Source organism: Durio zibethinus, chromosome 18 (assembly GCF_047325235.1).
Source record: "Durio zibethinus cultivar Kanyao isolate XHJ-2024 chromosome 18, ASM4732523v1, whole genome shotgun sequence".
In the NCBI taxonomy this organism is placed as follows: domain Eukaryota; kingdom Viridiplantae; phylum Streptophyta; class Magnoliopsida; order Malvales; family Malvaceae; genus Durio; species Durio zibethinus.
Window position 1 is genome coordinate 931,661 of NC_143179.1, and position 17,066 is coordinate 948,726.

The window sequence follows — 17,066 nt, forward strand, 5'->3', positions numbered from 1 at the left end:
GGTAATACAGCAATTAGAATAATACATAATCTGCAGAAGAGTCTTTGAACAATTTTTTTTTTCACCGACTGACAACTTCATTTTTACAAAGGCTTCTTTTCATTTGACACATGCAAGCTAAATAATACTCTACTAAAGAAAGCATCATAATATGGTTCTGTTTTTAAGATATGAACATGCTAACCAATGAAAACAATCTAGCAAAAGGGTTCCAAAACATTATGAATAGGATAAATAAACAAACTTTAATTTCAAAGAATAATCTGTTTACTTTTTTAACATCAATATATGGAGTGATAATAGTATGAGGAAGAGAAAGGATTATCCCTACCTGACCTTTAAACTAGTTGCATGGAGCTACTTGTGCACATTGTCCCAGTTCGAGAATCAGCTAGCTAACAAACGTGGTCAGCATCATCAGTTCGAGAAAGACAATTACTGGTAGCGTGGCCATAAAACTCCAGGGCCATTTGTCATACCGCTAGCTTCAGCCAGAGATACAGCCATAGCCAGCATCATCTGCTCCTCATAACTTTCTGGAACAATGGATCCAGGGACATTATGAAAGCTGCCCCTTACTTCATCTTGTTGTGGTATTGTAGAGATCCCACCAGCATCTTCTGTCACGTCAGAGCTTGCAAAGCTAGTCACTGCTTCAGCCAACTCTGATCCATGATCTATGCCCCATTCCCCTTCATCTCTTGCTGGTGTCATCCCACCATTAGCTGGCATGTCAACTGGACTCTTTGCAGGAGGATAGTTCTCAGCAACTCGATCCAGTGAATCATAAAACCTGCTACAGCCGGGAAGCATATTGAATGCTAGCATATTTCCATTATGGTTGAGAGAAGATTCTCCACCCATCTGCTGACGCTCAGCAAGGGCAGCTATTGCACAAGCAAGACTGCCAGAAGGAGATGATGATGAACCAGCCACTGTGCCCATGTCTGGTGAGATATAGCAATCTCCTGAAACATATTGTACTGAAGAAGCAGCATCTCCATAGTTAAAATTTCTCTGTCTGCTGTTCTCCTGTATCAGTCCAATTCAAAGAATCCATGGTCAGATGGACCAAATTTATGAACATGAAATTAATTAAAGTCTGTATGTAATATAGTCAGGTTAAATGGAGATTCTATAGAAATAAAATTTTATAATTACAACAATTTACAAGCTTTCCTCAATTTTTTTGCTTTTCCTATTAACTGAATTCACATGAAATTCTTGCCATCCATGGCATGCTACAGCAATAGACACTTGAATGCCATAAGAAAAACAAAGTTTTCTGTCCATCATCTCAAACTGAAAAAAGTGTCTAACCTAATAACTACAGGCAATACAACATGGATGAGAGAGACAAGCAACTTATTTACGTCTGCAAACAAGAACATGTAAAACAAACATAGCCAGATAGAACTGAAATCACAAAGAAGGCATACAAAATCTAAGAGCAAATACCAGATGGGAACTCTAAGAGCATGTTACAGCAGATAGTACCTCAAATTCAGAATTCAAAAGATGGACCTCTCCAAAAACAAAACAAACAAATTGGAAATTTAAAATTATTAGCCAGACCACAAATGGAGCCATCAAATTAAGGAACAGCCAGGATTTCCTCCCACAATTAAGTAATCCATCTAGAACATCATTCACAAACTCCATATATGAGAAAAGAACGTTTATTCTACCCGCAAAGTACTTTTCAAATTGTGCTAAATATTATCCATTGGGCGAACAGAATTTTGAATGAAAATTTACTCCCAAAAAGACTCTGCTACTAGTTTATATCTTAACAAAAAAAAAAATTCTAATCAGATCCTTGATCTTTACATAGAAAACAAAACTTCTCTAAACCAACAATCAGCTAACGCCATTGCCACACTACTTTAATTCCTCTGTTATGATAGGTATAAACAATCAAGATGTTTTTTGCTTTTATGCATCTAACTTAACCACAAAGTAAGTATCAATGACGGCGAACTTGTAAACAACACAAACCAAATGCCAAAAATGCCTTCTCAATGTGTTTGCAACATTTAACTTTACCAACTTATATTTCAATCATCTTTATATGCCTAATATATGCCCTAGATCAAGAAACAAGATTAAGCAAAGAAAAGAGCCAAAATAAGCCAGTAAATATAATTAGTTGCTGAAGATGAAGGCTTTGGATGGCAAAATTAATGAATGATTTATTCTTGGCAAAGTAATCTTGGGTAAGCAATGCCAATCAGAGACTATATTTGTTTCTAAGGCTATGATGAGGCAAAATCAGAAAGAAACTTGTCAACTACTCAGTGAAAACAACTAATAATGTACTAACAGCAAGGGCATATGCTAAGCTAGTCTAGAAATCAGTCTTCGAAGGAAACAAAATGAGAATACAAGGATAGAAAATTGTCAGCTACTTATTCGCATGCTAATTGACAAAAATATAGCAGTATTTCTAGGTCAAAATAAAAACAAATCCTAGAACATAATATTGTACAGGTCCAACTATATCATGCAAAAAGAATCATGAATATAAATTTCTACCAAAAGGGCTGCTGGGTAATGGAACCAACAACAGAGATAAACGAAGTAAGGGATGCTAGAAGAGTTTTACAACCATTTCTTCCCTTCAACTGCCATCTTGAAATAGAATGCTAGTAATTGAAGCTTCACTGGATTCTTATGGAACATTGGTATTATAGATTTTAGTAAATGCAATCCCAACTGCCTTGCACAACACATACATATAGACATCTTCCTCCTATGTACATAGAATTATTACCTTGCTCATCAAAATAGCACACATTCCTTATTCTACTACTAATAACATTGTAACTTAAAAAGAAAAAATGAAAAAAAAAAAAAAGTTGAATCATAATAATTTATGAGTTATAATTTGATAATCAAGCAAACTTAAACAGATAAACTAGTCTGCTAAGCCAAGGTCCATTAACAACCAAATAAAAACTACTCATCAACTAAATTTTTATTACTAACTCAAATTCATAATAGTGATTTGGCATATAGTTTGAAAAATAATTAAGATCAACTGCAAGAATCCTTACCACTGATATGCCAAACTACAGCACATAGAAGGGTTATATGAGTCACTTAAAATGGTACCCCCTGCAGTATTTCTGATTCAACATCGAGTAGGCCCACAAATAAGATAGGTCTTCAGGAGTTACTTTAACCTTCTAAGTAAAACAATTTTATGAGATTTCAAACATGAATAGAGCAGAATTCCATAAGCTCATGTTCTTACAGGGACTCACAAAAGAGAAGAAACAAATTTCGAAAAGAACTTCCATCAAGAACCTTCCTTTCATACACTTAGTAATAGTTATTCCAAATGAGATGGTATAATATAAGATTATTTCCCACATCATCCTATAATCCAATGAGGAAAATGATATATATAAACACACCTATGGGATACTATTTGCTTAGCCAAGATAACTACGTTCGATCTAGTTTGTCCTCATAAAAGTACATGAAGATATTGAAGTTCCAATAAAAGAAACCGGATTTGTAAGGCTTCGGTCAACATGGATGCATATAGATTATTCACCATTATCAGTTACTTAATAGGGCTAATAAATTACACCTTCACACAACACAATTATGTAAAAACAATCAAAAGATCAAACATATTAATATGTGAAAAAGAGCCTCTTTCTTTAACAACTAAAAAAAAAAAAAAACCTTTCAAGGAAAGAATACCAATATTAAAAAGTACATTTGAACTGACAAGTTTTCTTACAGCAGCTCAATGCTTAAACTCCGAAATTAGTTTCATACATAAATCTCATCAAATTTAAACAAAAAAAAAAAACCTGAATTGACTGCCAAATTGCTTCCATGACCATTATTTCCTCAAGATCTATGTCAAACTCATCATCCCTGCAATTTAAGCATTTCATACAAGATAGAGAAAGAATATTCAATCAGATTCTTTCTGGAACATAAACTAAAAAATGTAAAACGTTGTTTAGGCCTAAGAAAGAGATTAGTACTTGTGCACTAGTAAACAAAATATTGTCTCATTTTTTTCATGACAAAGCAAATAAGAAAGTTCACCACAATGAAATGTACCCAACTTGATATCTTTCTTTTTGCCATAACTCTTTCATAGAAAACAGGATTTTAATTAACAAACTTTGAATGGTTGGCATCATACTTTTAAATCAACAGAAGCATTTGGTGCATCTGCTGACCTCGACTGCTAATGTACTATAATTATTTTTATAGATAAAGGAACTTTCAGTAAACAACAAAGAAGGATTTACATCACTCTTTGCACCTAGTCAAGAAAGTTCATAGTAAGATTAAGGTCTTCTTTCATAGTTTTTGTCCATAGAAATACCTCTCATGGCGAGAGTATCTTCCATTAAATCTCATGTCCTCATGAAGGAATTTGTTGGTCTCCTATTTACATGTCAAAACCACATTTCATCGGTTTCTGCCATTCTGTCCCGACAGGTGTAACCCTCATTCCTTTAAACGCTCATCCATAATCCCATCTTTCCTTCTATGCCACACATGTAATGCAATAATTTGATCTCAAAAGCACTTATGAATGGTGAAATATTTGCCATTTGTCCTCAACCATGTGTTAAACAAGAGACAGCATCAGTGTTGAGCCAGTAACTACTAACAATCATTGCAACATACCTTTCAACTATGAAATTCACCTCCAAATCCACTTTCAGATTACCTCCTTTAGCCCTTCTTTTACCATGCCATTTCAACTCCCCAGCAAATATCACAGTCACAGCTGTGATGGAGTACCATTTGCATGAAACTTTTCTGAACAAATCTAGCATAAACATACTTTTTACTCTTACCTCACTACAACTTGAAATGAAGACACTAAGACCAATCTTACAACAGGAGTTCTGAGATTTGAATACAAATTAGAAAAATTAACGGCGATACAAACTAGCAACTATTCTCTATGCTCTTTTTTATTCTTAAGTTTTAAACTGTAAATTCCATCCAAGGAAGAAGAGCTACCAAAAACTGTGCCTACCTGTTTGCCCTCGAATGTGGGGGTTGTCGAATGATTGAGGAAGCCTGCAAATCTTGAGAAGAAACTATTTCCGCCTCACCAGAGGAACAAGCTGCAAATAACAAGAGAAATATGAGGGAAAAAAGTTCAAGATAGAACACTTTCAAAGAAAATGAAGAATCAATATATAAGGAAAAACAGAATCACAATAAACTGATACCTGCAACTGAACTGTATCGAGCTTCCCCTGGTGCAACACCAGTACTTGAAAAACTCAAATCTTGTCTTTTCTGCATTCTCTCTTCTTCATCCTGAAGTTCCTGCTGCCTCATTCTAATTTGTGCTTCTATAACTCGTTGTTCTTCCTGCCAAATTTAAATAGAAAAAACAAATATTAAATTCATTTTTTATCTAGTGGAAATCATAGGATTTACACCCTTTTTTTGTTTGTTTCAGAAAGAGGGGATGGTCTTACAATTTGCTCTATCCCTTTTTCCTCCTTTGTTTTCACACCTCGATACTCCACAGCATAGCTTGAAGTTTTGCAGAAAGGACACCTCAAAATGTCAAGGAATGCAAGCATTGGAATAAAGTAAATTGACAACTAATCAAATTGAAATGCTGTACAGTTAATTTCATTATTGTGAAGGATACTGGGTAGGACGGGTTGAATTAGGATTCCTCATCTGCAGAAAACACTCTGGTGCAACTAAATGTGTCAAAATTTTATGCAATTAGCAATATTACTAAGTATCAGTCAGAAAATTCACGGATAGTTTACCTGTGCAAATACTTTTCATGCAACATCTTGATCTGTTGAGGCTAGGATAATACTAAAATACAATTGAAAAAAAAAATCATATTGAGGTAATAAGAAGGCTTTACATTCAACCACGACAAATTTTAAAAGATAATTACATATGAACATTCAACAAATAGCCAGTAAACAAGTGCACAGGGTAGGCTTCCAAATATGCAGTGCTGATAAGGCAAAAGGACAAAAGAGTATGAAATCTACAGTTGGACGGTAAAACATAACAAGAAAGCCAATGAAGTAAATACAAACCAAAAAGCAAATTGGGCATTCTTCAAGATCACAACAGCAATCTTCATCACCGGGATAACATGGAGCAAGCTTAGACTCAAGTATCAGCTTTCTTAGCTTCTTAATATCCACATCTTTATGAACATACGACCCCTGTGGGCGCGTATACCTCTCGTCCACAACTTGCCTTCTCCTTCCCAACTTATTACCCATAAAAAAATCTTGAATCTGTGTTCCGAAAATCGTTCTCTTTCCTTCTTCTTAATTCTTTTTCTCCTTCAACTTGCTATTTGATTATTCTTCAAATTCTCCAAATTCAAAACCAACCAAAACAACTACACATTTGGTTTTGATTATTTGGTTTACTAAAAATAGCAGACATTATAAACAAATAATCGCGTAGCATCTAAAACACTAATTCGTAGTTTTACAACATAATCAAAGTCACACCGGCAAAACTGAATTCTAATTCAACTTGAAAATAGTTTAGTTTACAAACTTATGCCCCAAGAGTCCTGCAAATGCAACAAAAAAAATGCTCAAAATTAAACATAGAAATTAAAAGTAATAGTTAAAAAAGTGCTTCCGAAATGTGAATTCACAAACCAAAATTTCATTCAAAAACCCTAACTTTTGGATTCCTGAAAGAAATTATTTACCAAGTCTAATTTTCACAGCTGAATTGGTCACAGTGTATTCCTTTTAAGAGACATTGCCATACCTATAATTGAAGCAAAAAAAAATTAAGACTGAAAAGCCAACCATAGCCATTTGGAAAAACAGATTATTTCTATAAGAAAAAACACAAAGCTGAAAAAAATAAAAGCCTTCGAACATTAAAAAATAAAAATCGAAAAGAACTTTACTAAATTAAAGGTAATTTGAGAGATGTGAAGAGACTGACCTTGAAATCCTGAAAGGGAATTGAGAAGTGAAATTAGAAAAGAGAAAGAAAGGGAATACAGAGAATGACAGATTTTTGCTATGCCAACGAGAACAGAAACACAATCAGAACTCTCTCTCAGAAAAAGAGAGAAATTTTTCTTTTTTCTTTTTTTTTTCTAATTTATTTAAACTATTTGCTTTTTTTTTTTTAAAACAAATTTTGGACGGAAACATTTGGTTAGATAGTAAGACAAAGAAAATGAGAATATGGAAAATACTTTTTTATTAGATTATTTTTTAATAAAAACTTTATAAATAATCAGATAATTTTACAGTAGAATCGTTCAATATTTTTTTAATATTAATGTTTATTGTCATATGTAATTAACATGAAATTTTTTTATTAATTTATAAATAAGCATATAATTGTATATTTTGTAAATAATTCAAACGAATAAATTACATATTTTTATATAAAATTTTCCCACTTGTAAAATACATTAATTAATATAGATTTATTATTTTTAATATTGACTTAAAATTAGAATTTTTTAAGTTTAAAATTCAATATAAATTTTATTTTTTATTATAAAAAACTTTTAAGTACTTTAAAATTTTATTATTGTTTTTAAAATAATAAAAATAAACATAATAATTCATATATTTATTTTATATTAAATAAATATAAAACACAAAATTTATTATATTACAATTCATGTTAATATTTCAAATATAAAACATAATTTTTAAGTTTATCGAATAAATAAATATTTTTTGTTAAATCATATTACTTTTATTTTTTTAATTATTTTCATAATGTATTATTATATCATTATATCTAAATAAAATAATAATATTATAGATTTTGATTTGTATTTTAAAAAAAGGTGCGAGGATGAAAGGGATTCTAAATAAAGAAAAGTTATTAAATATATTAATAATAAAATATTTTAATTATACAAATGAAATTAACATAACAATACATATCTTTTAATATATATTTTTAAAATAATTTAAAAAATAAAAATATATATCAATTTATTATCCCCCCTTGTTAAATTTGAAAACATCATTAATTATTTCTTATTAAGAAAAGGTTAGAGTAATAGATCAGAAAAGAATCAATCATCACCTCCCCAACAATGAGATTTACATCCACAAGCAAATCAACAAATAAAATCTGCCGAAAGCAAGAAGGATGGCCCATAAAAAATAAAATTAAAAATGAAAATGGATGATTTTGTTGAGATTTGCCAGAGGCCGGTGGACCATAGTTGGTTCCACCAAAATCTCTTGCTCGTGTCGTAGGTTAGCTTCTACGTACAAAATTCAAAGCTTTATCCACTTATGCATTCTTCAGAGATTCAATACAATTATACAAATAAAAAAAAAATTGTTGATTAATTAGGATTGGCATGTGGTTCACCCAATTGGTTATGGATGGTGGAACCATCACTCTCATGGCTCATTTCTTTGCCTAATGTAATCTAATCTTATTAACCTTTCATAGAAAATAACCCTTTCATATATTTTCTTTCTCGGGAATAACCGTTTCAAACCATTTCTTGTTGTTTAATATCCCTCCATTAATTAGGCTGCATAAATTACTCACATAAAAAAGAACTAATATTCATACACATAATCAATAAAAAAATAATCCTCGTGAAAGTAAATGCATTGGATTAATGTAAAAACAAAAGTTCTAAAACTTTGAGATTTTAAATTAAAATTTTATTATGTATATGTATACTTGATTAATTTGATATTGAATTGTCTTCAACTACTTGATTTAATAGTCAAGACAATCTTAAAGAAGACATCAAGGTTGAAGTTCAAACCTCAACCTTCTTCCTCTCCCTTAATGTAAAGCTTTGTCCCTTTGAATGATCAAAAAAAATTTTTAATATTGAATTTGTTTAATTAGATTTTAATTTATTAATTATTTTATTTATTTAATTATTTAAAAAATTCTTATATATGGGTAAAATATTTTAGTATAATGTATGAAAAGACGCTAATTTGAAACATCATTTCCCAAACTATTCATGTTTTTAAACTTATTTTCAAATTGAGTAAATTCCACAAACATAACTACCTTATTGTTAAAGACTTAAAGCCAAATTAAACTTGGCCTATGATGTTTCAAAACTAATATGTAACTATCCTGGTCGTTTTATGCTAATACCACTAGCTTTTTGCTCTTTTCCAAATAATTTTTTAAAATTTTTTCTCTTTCGCTTGTTTTCCTTTTGTTCTATTTCCGTCTTCAATATTCGGATCACTTATCTTGTATTAAGCATCTATCTCCATTCAAAAACATCCAAGATGTTTGTAAATCTTTAAACCAAAAATCACAAAACCCACATCCATATCAATTTTCAAACTAATATTTGAAAATCTCAAAAAAAAAAAAAAAAAAAAAAAAACTTGAATTTGAAAAAGGTTTGAAAAGGCTGCTACAATCTCATTAATGGTTTTCAAGGTATCCCTATTGATTTTGGTATCTCCATTGGTGGCCCCTTGGTTATCTAGTGGGATGAAGCAAAAGAAGTAAATAAGAAAGAGGAAAAAGGGAGAGGGAGACGAGTGTTTTGCATTGGGTAATTTGGGAATTGAACAAGGAAAAAAAATGTTTTGAAGAATAACGGAAAAGTTAGCGGTGTTAGCATAAAAAATAATAAAACAAATTTCAGAATAGTTAAGTGTAAATTTTGAAGGAGATTGATCTGGTGTCCTTCCTAAAGGCATTAGACTTACACCAGATTTCTAGCTATTATAACTTGGAAAATGAGAAAAACCTGATGGGAATGGGATGGTACTAAATTTTGGTTCCTCACTCAGCATGTGCATGCTTATAACCACCATTTGAAATATATATGGAAACTAGCAGAAAAGACACTCAAGATGACATTATTGTCAAAACAAAGGGATAGAATAAGGTAAAAAATTCTCAACGTCAAGCTTCAATCCGAAGCATGGCCATGATGTCTTCAGTCGAAGATAAAAAGCAACTGTTGCGACAGAAAAGATGGAAATAATGAAATAAAAGAAAGTTTCACCATCCCTTCATTGGGAAGTCACCTAATTCCATCCATGGATTTTAAAAGGCTTGGTTGATCAGTTAATGCAATGTTGGACGGGTAACTCGCGGTCTCACAGGTGTCTTTGAAGGACTTACCCTGAAAGTTAAGAATTTAAATATAGCAGCATTAGTTTATTAGATGACAAGCATGAAATTTAGAGCAAGAATTTGGGGACACACCTGATGGGCTGGGTTCCTAGCACCATCCCACTGCAATTCAGTGCAATTATGGCACATTCCGCCTGTCAACAATGGGGGAAACTATCAATCAGAGTCAAGGCACAAAACATTCCGCAGGAAAAACTATTACTTTGGAAACTAGTAAAAGTATTAGGCTATATGTTTCATTAACTCATCAACTGTCATTAAATCTTTTTGGAGATCATATATGTAAAAATGCATGCACAAAGGTGTCATGCTTTTGAATGATGATGATTGATTTGGTGTGTGCACATGCATGTACAGCTGATTTAATGCAAAAGTGGATGGATGGTTACTTATCATAGCAAAAACAAGCTGTAATGTGGCAAAAGAATTCCATGGTAAACAAGCAATCAAACAAACAGACAGTGATCATACAACCTGTTCCACTAACATCTATGAAAATGATCTGCAATATTTTAATGAATGAAGAAATAAGTCATTCAACTTGCATGATCATACGTCCTTTACAAGCAAAAGGAAAGAAAATACTTGTTGGGATATATATATATACATATATATACATATATATATGTATATATATATATATATATATACACATATATATGATTTTTTGGGATACATATATATATATATATATATATATATATATCCAAGGTGTATAGTTTTGTTCATAACTGCTTAGTAAATACTATCGACAATTTCTAAGATTTCAAAAAACGACAAAGGAATATAAAATCAAAGGAAAATCAAGGAAGATAGAAATTTTTCTTCCATTTAGCTGGTCTGGAAAAAGTAAAACAGGTCTAAGAAAAGCATTAATTGAGCAAACCTACTATCAGATGTCTCACAATTACATACTAAAGAAGTGGGATGGAGATTACACATGGAAAAGCTAAATTATAAAGAATGTAACCTCAGTTTAGACCCATTTACCATTATGGCTGCAGACTTGCTTACAAGAAAATTGGCTTTCACATGCAAGCAAACCAAGAGAAGAGAAAAAAATTGTAAATAAATAGGAAGGTATAGACTAAAATAAGTTAATTCCAGAATTAAGTCAAACACCTTTTATTGATATAAGAGAATACATCTAGAAATATTCGAATCACTAACCTAAATTCATTTGAACAAGAGACTCAAAGCAAAAAAGTTTTGAAATAAAAAACTTCTGTGTTGAGCTCAAAGCTGCTAAATTTGGCATTTAGGGTATAAAAATAACCCATGTTTCCTTACTTGTGTGAATCATGCCTATAGTTTACATTATGTGATCAATTCGAACTCTCTAATGCAAAATGCAGATATACTTTCATGGGCAATGCACAATAATTTCATAAATGACTTATTAAATTTAGCCACTTGAATCTTCACCTTTGATTTAGATCCTACAACGAGCATATGGCTATCATGATCATCACACATGTTAGGCTCAAAGCTGTGGTAGCAAAGATCTTTAAGGCCAAACGAGGGTCCAAAGTATATAGGTTAATATATTAATCAATCCAATAATACCTATTGTCCCATTCTAAATGCAAATTGCTAAAAATAAATCCTCAGGAAAATAAAGAAGCATCGGTAATGGATATTGGCTAATGGAGAAGTAAACATCATTCTCAAACAATTATGGTAAATCAATAACAAAGATTATTTGATTTATTTTTGGTTCCCTATTACATTAAAATGGCTTCTCCTCCGATTTCGCTTGCTGCTTGTAACATGACTAAGCAATCCCAAAACCATAAGTGCACCAAAAATAATAACATATCATATCCTATATCTTATACCACTCCAATCAGTCAATAGTGGTTCAACGCATGACATCAGTTGCCAAAATCTACAAAAAGATCCCTGAAATGCTTTTACATAAGAGAGTGAAGACCCAATTTCCAGTTTACATACAATAATGGCAAACACTCAAGAGGTGTTGTTAGTCGAAAACAGTCACATGACCATCCAACAAAGCAAAATATAGAAACCACAGAACCTCTTGACGTAAAAAGTAATACAACTATTACTACTGCAATATTTTTTTGGTACTGAGACCTAAGCATCTAATCTTCTTGATATCATTACTAATTCTCAGTGCCTACTGCCAACAGACAAAAGGATTAAGTCCCCAGTCACATTTTCCCAAAAAAAAATAATAATAATAAATAGATCATAAATTGATAGACTACTAGGTTACTCTTTATCTTTCACAGCATAGGCTAAGAAGGTTAGCAGTGAAGTCAGGTCCACGTGAAACAAGGCTTGAAGCAAATGTTACTGCAGAGTGTGCTCAATCTCAGGATTTTGTAAAATAAACTCTAATTTATTAATTAGAAAGCTGCAGTCAAGATTATTGTTTCTCAAAGCCACAGTCTAAATACTATCATCACACCATGAACTCGAAGGCTAAAAATGTGAAGTAAACCCTGTTTATCTGCATGCAAAAGATTGCCATCTCTTTTCCCCAACTAGTGTATTACAGCCAATATATAAGACCATAAAAGAAGTAACTTGAAAAAGAATCCTATCCTGCACAATGAGAGGAAAAAAAGATCCTTTGAAAGGACCAGGTAAGGTCAAATGGTCAAGACAAGCCTTAACACATTTTATTGGTATAAATTTTTGTAATTTGCTAATACTATTACTAAACATGCTTTCATATGATCGACGGCAGCAACAAGACATTATCTAAGAAGAACTCGTGTTTTAGTAGACTTCATTTAATCTACTAATCATCTATATATTTAATGTAAATTTGTTGAAGATATAAGGTGAAGTTTTCACTCAAAGAAGCTCACTGATAGCAGGAACATTTGCCAAGAATTTGCAGAATGGGCAGAAACTGTTTTGAGAGAGAGAGAAAGAAAAAACTACGAAAGAATTACAAATATGTTCAAAAACTAGGAAGAAATTACGAATGAAGGCTGATTTTAGTCAAACATATCACGTAATTTAAAGTATACAAGGAAAATTTGCAGTGGCTACATTTGCACAAATAGTTTTCAAAAAGATGCTGATGGCATATTATAAATAATTTAACAACATGAAAAATATACTGATTAGAATCAGAGTTAGAAACATAGTGTCCAAAGCATCATAAATGTAATCTCAAAATAATTTTGAATCCAAAGCCTTTTCAACATCAATTCCAAAAATACGAACTTACCATGGCAAATTCAACAAAAGCAATACGGGTTGAATGTACACGATCCCCTAAGAGCCTCAACCGAGTGACCTGAGAATTAAAAGAAAAAGATGTCAACTTTCATAAAGACTCCACCTTTAATCTTATTGTCAAAAACAATTAGAAAAGGGCGTTCATAGTATTGATACCATACTAACCTCACCACAGGCTGATTCAAAGAAACTCCTCACTTCAGCTTGAGAAACCTTCAATCAAAGTGAAAATGCTTGTGAGAATTTGATCAACTAAGTTACATTAATAATGTACAAACTAGTGGAAGAGATGATGACCAATTATTGCAGTCAAAAAAAGTCTAGAAGAATACTCAAACATTCATGTGAACAAAGACAAGGGTTACCTTCTTGTCAATATTTGTACAATAAACTGTCCTGGTGCACAGTTCCCTTTCATCTTCTGACTGTAATTTAGTTATTATAATTATCAACAGTGAGGCCAGAAAGAAAAATATACAGCAAAACTCCAAAAGTTATTTAGTACTGGTGAAACCGCATAGGATAAAGTGAAGACAAATAAGAGCCAGAAAGTTATTCATCCATACTCTAGGGAGAAATGTAGGGTTCACAGGAAGAATGGCAGTTTTTGAAGGCAAGACCCTAACTGGATAAAACCCTAGCATTGTCCCACCAAGGTTCAAAGCAGCTCTTGCACCTTCTGTGAAAGCAAAGTTCATATATGTAATATGTGAATAAATGTACATCAATTTATACAAGAAAAATTAAAGTTTAGTCCACAGCAGCTGCTTACCTTCATCTGCGAATTCCACAAATGCAAAGCGAAGAATTGAATGCGGGTCACCACAAACTCGGCAATCAACAACCTTCAAAAATAATAATTCCCAAACCACCTCAGAAATGTCATATATACAGTAATCTGTCACATAAGCTATCAAGTAGAAATCAATCCTGTCAAGTAGTATCAACCAAAGCCACAACATCCTTTTTTTCTCAAGGAGAAAGGAGGTACTAAACCCTCAAAATCAAATTTGAAAGTTCTTTTAGCATTTTAAGGGAGCTCTAAATGAAGAACCAAAAAATGAAATAAAGAACCCTGCTTTAATAAGATAAAAAAATGGAAAACTCAGAGTCTTTTGCACATATCATAGAGAGAGAGAGAGAGAGAAGAAGCTCTAAAGACAGAAATGATAAAACTAGAACATTGTCATAAATTATTCTACACATCTTATGCAAGAAGGAAAGAAATTGTGCAAGACGCAGCATTAGCCAGGAGCAAGCAAAATTGCAACAAAAGCTTTAAAGCCAGCTTTTTTGACTTACTTGTCCATAGCTACTAAATAAGGCAGCAAGTTGCTCTTCAGTAATCTAAAACAAAGAAAGAAACAATTTTCACAAGTGACTTCTCCAAATTAGAATGAAACAAAAATAAAAATCACTAAATGGTGCCGTCGTTAAACTTACAGTAAGATCAATATCTGAAACATATACTGTTCGCCTAATACTATCATCTCTTTGAGCTTGAAAAGCTCTACCATTAAGCCTTCTTCTACCCTGGTTGTAGTTATTTCTTCTCTGAAAAAAACAACTATAACCATTTACCAAATGTAACCAAAGGGAATAAAAGGATCAAATACAAGACCCTCACGTGTCAAAATTCAGCATAACCTTATACCATATATGACAAGCAGAGGAAGAAAAGCCGACTCCAATTGCATCAACGTTCCAACAAGCAATCAAATTAATAATAAGGCAATAATTAGGCCGACTAAAGCCCATAAAATCATAAATGCCAGCAAAACATAACACTTTTATCAATCCAAAGAGGAAAAATCGGAAACCAGTTCAAAAGGCAGAATTCAATAATCAACGACACAGGAATCAAATTGCCACTTTGAACCCATTAGGATTATAAAACAAAGCACACCCTAAAACCCCAATTTATCTATGTAATCAAAACCATAGCCATCAATAACCCCCTAAAACCTCACAAAAAAAAAAAAAAGAACCGTTTTCCCACAAGACAAAAACAACCCAAAAAAAAAAAAAAACTAAAAGAAAAAAATAGCAAACACCCATAAATCAAAACATTAAGGTAAACAAAAATGCAATTAAAAAATGTAAATGATCAGAAAAAAAACCCTTCTGTTGGGGTAATTCTCATTCCCAACTGATTTCTTATTAATAGGCACCTGATTAAAATTATTATTATTGGTCTGATAAGATGATGGGAAAAATTCTTTGGCCAAAGGATTCAACTTTGTTAACATATCAACCAGCTTCTGCACATTGAATTCCTTTGATTCTGATTTAGCTGTTTCCACCACCAAATTGCTGTTGTCATTAGCAGCAGCAGCAACTGCCTCACCTGCCTTGTCAACAAGCGCAGCCATAGAATCAAAACCCCAAACCCCCCCCCCCCCAAACAGAAGAAAAAAATGATCAGAAGAAAAGAGAACTTGCTTTTGTAAATTTATTCTCTGTATTTCTTCTTTCTTACTACAGAGCAAGAAAGTTAAGAGTTTAGAGAAATCGTTTTTTTTTTTTTACTATTGATGCCTAATGATAGATACCCATTTGGGAAAAAAAATTTTCTAGAAATGGAAATAAAGTGAAAATGCAGATTGGGTTTCCCTTCTTTCTTTAGGGTTTTGGAGGAACTTATATAAATAATCAAAGAAAGAGGGGAAAAAAAAGGGTGAGAAATGGAGGAAGGAACAACATCATTTTTTTTTTTTTTGGGTTTTTTATTTTCTTTCTCATTAGAAAAAGTGAGGGACGTTAAAAATAGGGAAGGGAAGGACCGCTATAACGTAAGGATGACTTAAGACTTTTTTTTTTTAATGCCCAAATGAATCGGGAAATTTTTACTTAAATAATTGCAAAGAAACCGTGAATTTTTTATTGTACAAATTAAGATTATGAATTTTTATTATATTATAATTATATTTATTAAATATTAAAATTGAATGAATAATATTCAATTAATAGAATTTTAAAATATTTATCATTTCATTCATCAAATGGATTTAAATAATTATTTTTTATAAATTAAATTATCTAATATAATAATTTCAATAAAAAATTAAATATTTTATGTCAAATTTTAATTATAATAAAATAAAAATTTATAACTTTAATTTCATTGAATAAAAACTTGAATTGCGTAAAACTTTAGAGTTTATTTATTTATATATATTTTTTCATTTTTTTTTTATAAATACAATGGGAGGATGGATGTGGCGTATCATCATCCATACCATGTAACCGCTATTTTTTGAGTTTGTTGGGATTGCAAATCCCTATAATTTCATTATTTTTCTCATTTTTCCTTTTTTTATAATTTTATTTCTCAATTTTTACTATTTCTTAACTTTTTTATTTTTTTATTGTATTTAATCAAACCATCTTAATTTCTTATTAATTATATGAATTATTATTATAATAAATAGGATAAATTACATCACTCTATAATTAAGAACAGACAAATTTGTCTTTATGGCTTAATAAAAGAAAATTTATTTGATATGGACTCAATAAAATTTTAGTGAAGTTTTTAACTTCATGAACGAAATTAAAAATTTAATATATTTAATTTTTGAATTTTTTCGTTAATTTGAAAGCTAATTTTGTTTATATTTTTTCTTTATTTATTATTTTTTTAAGACTCTTTCAATGCTATATATCATTTTTATGTTGACTAAAAAATTATTAACAAAAAAAAATTTACAAGATGATAAAGTGTT

The 17,066-nt window shown here is 31.3% G+C and overlaps 2 protein-coding genes across 11 annotated transcripts; both read right to left on the bottom strand.

The window, feature by feature from the left end:
- Window positions 1-226: 226 nt before the first annotated feature.
- Window positions 227-7,045, bottom strand: LOC111298882 (E3 ubiquitin-protein ligase DA2L-like). Of its 8 annotated transcripts, none has more exons than XM_022893617.2 (11): window positions 6,952-7,045; window positions 6,707-6,768; window positions 6,069-6,562; window positions 5,784-5,835; window positions 5,657-5,702; window positions 5,478-5,559; window positions 5,223-5,367; window positions 5,024-5,114; window positions 4,666-4,800; window positions 3,828-3,894; window positions 227-1,032 (listed from the first exon to the last, which is right to left on the bottom strand). In XM_022893617.2, the coding sequence occupies exons 3-11, from the start codon at window positions 6,258-6,260 to the stop codon at window positions 436-438; spliced, it is 1,407 nt and encodes a 468-aa protein (XP_022749352.2). In that variant the 5' UTR covers window positions 6,261-6,562; window positions 6,707-6,768; window positions 6,952-7,045; the 3' UTR covers window positions 227-435. The 8 variants fall into 8 exon arrangements, with proteins under 8 accessions (XP_022749352.2, XP_022749349.2, XP_089603044.1 ...); XM_022893614.2 differs by having other exon boundaries at window positions 5,657-5,711; XM_089746918.1 differs by lacking the exon at window positions 4,666-4,800.
- A 2,771-nt stretch (window positions 7,046-9,816) lies between these two features.
- Window positions 9,817-16,093, bottom strand: LOC111298884 (polyadenylate-binding protein-interacting protein 9-like). Of its 3 annotated transcripts, none has more exons than XR_016329564.1 (10): window positions 15,513-16,079; window positions 14,785-14,895; window positions 14,644-14,688; window positions 14,114-14,186; window positions 13,908-14,020; window positions 13,707-13,766; window positions 13,507-13,554; window positions 11,113-13,399; window positions 10,195-10,256; window positions 9,817-10,111 (listed from the first exon to the last, which is right to left on the bottom strand). XR_016329564.1 is itself a non-coding variant. In XM_022893620.2 (10 exons), the coding sequence occupies exons 1-10, from the start codon at window positions 15,711-15,713 to the stop codon at window positions 10,054-10,056; spliced, it is 840 nt and encodes a 279-aa protein (XP_022749355.2). In that variant the 5' UTR covers window positions 15,714-16,093; the 3' UTR covers window positions 9,817-10,053. The 3 variants fall into 3 exon arrangements, 2 of the variants coding, with proteins under 2 accessions (XP_022749355.2, XP_022749356.2); XM_022893620.2 differs by having other exon boundaries at window positions 13,331-13,399; window positions 15,513-16,093; XM_022893621.2 differs by lacking the exons at window positions 14,644-14,688; window positions 14,785-14,895 and having other exon boundaries at window positions 13,331-13,399; window positions 15,513-15,766.
- Between the last annotated feature and the right edge of the window lie 973 nt (window positions 16,094-17,066).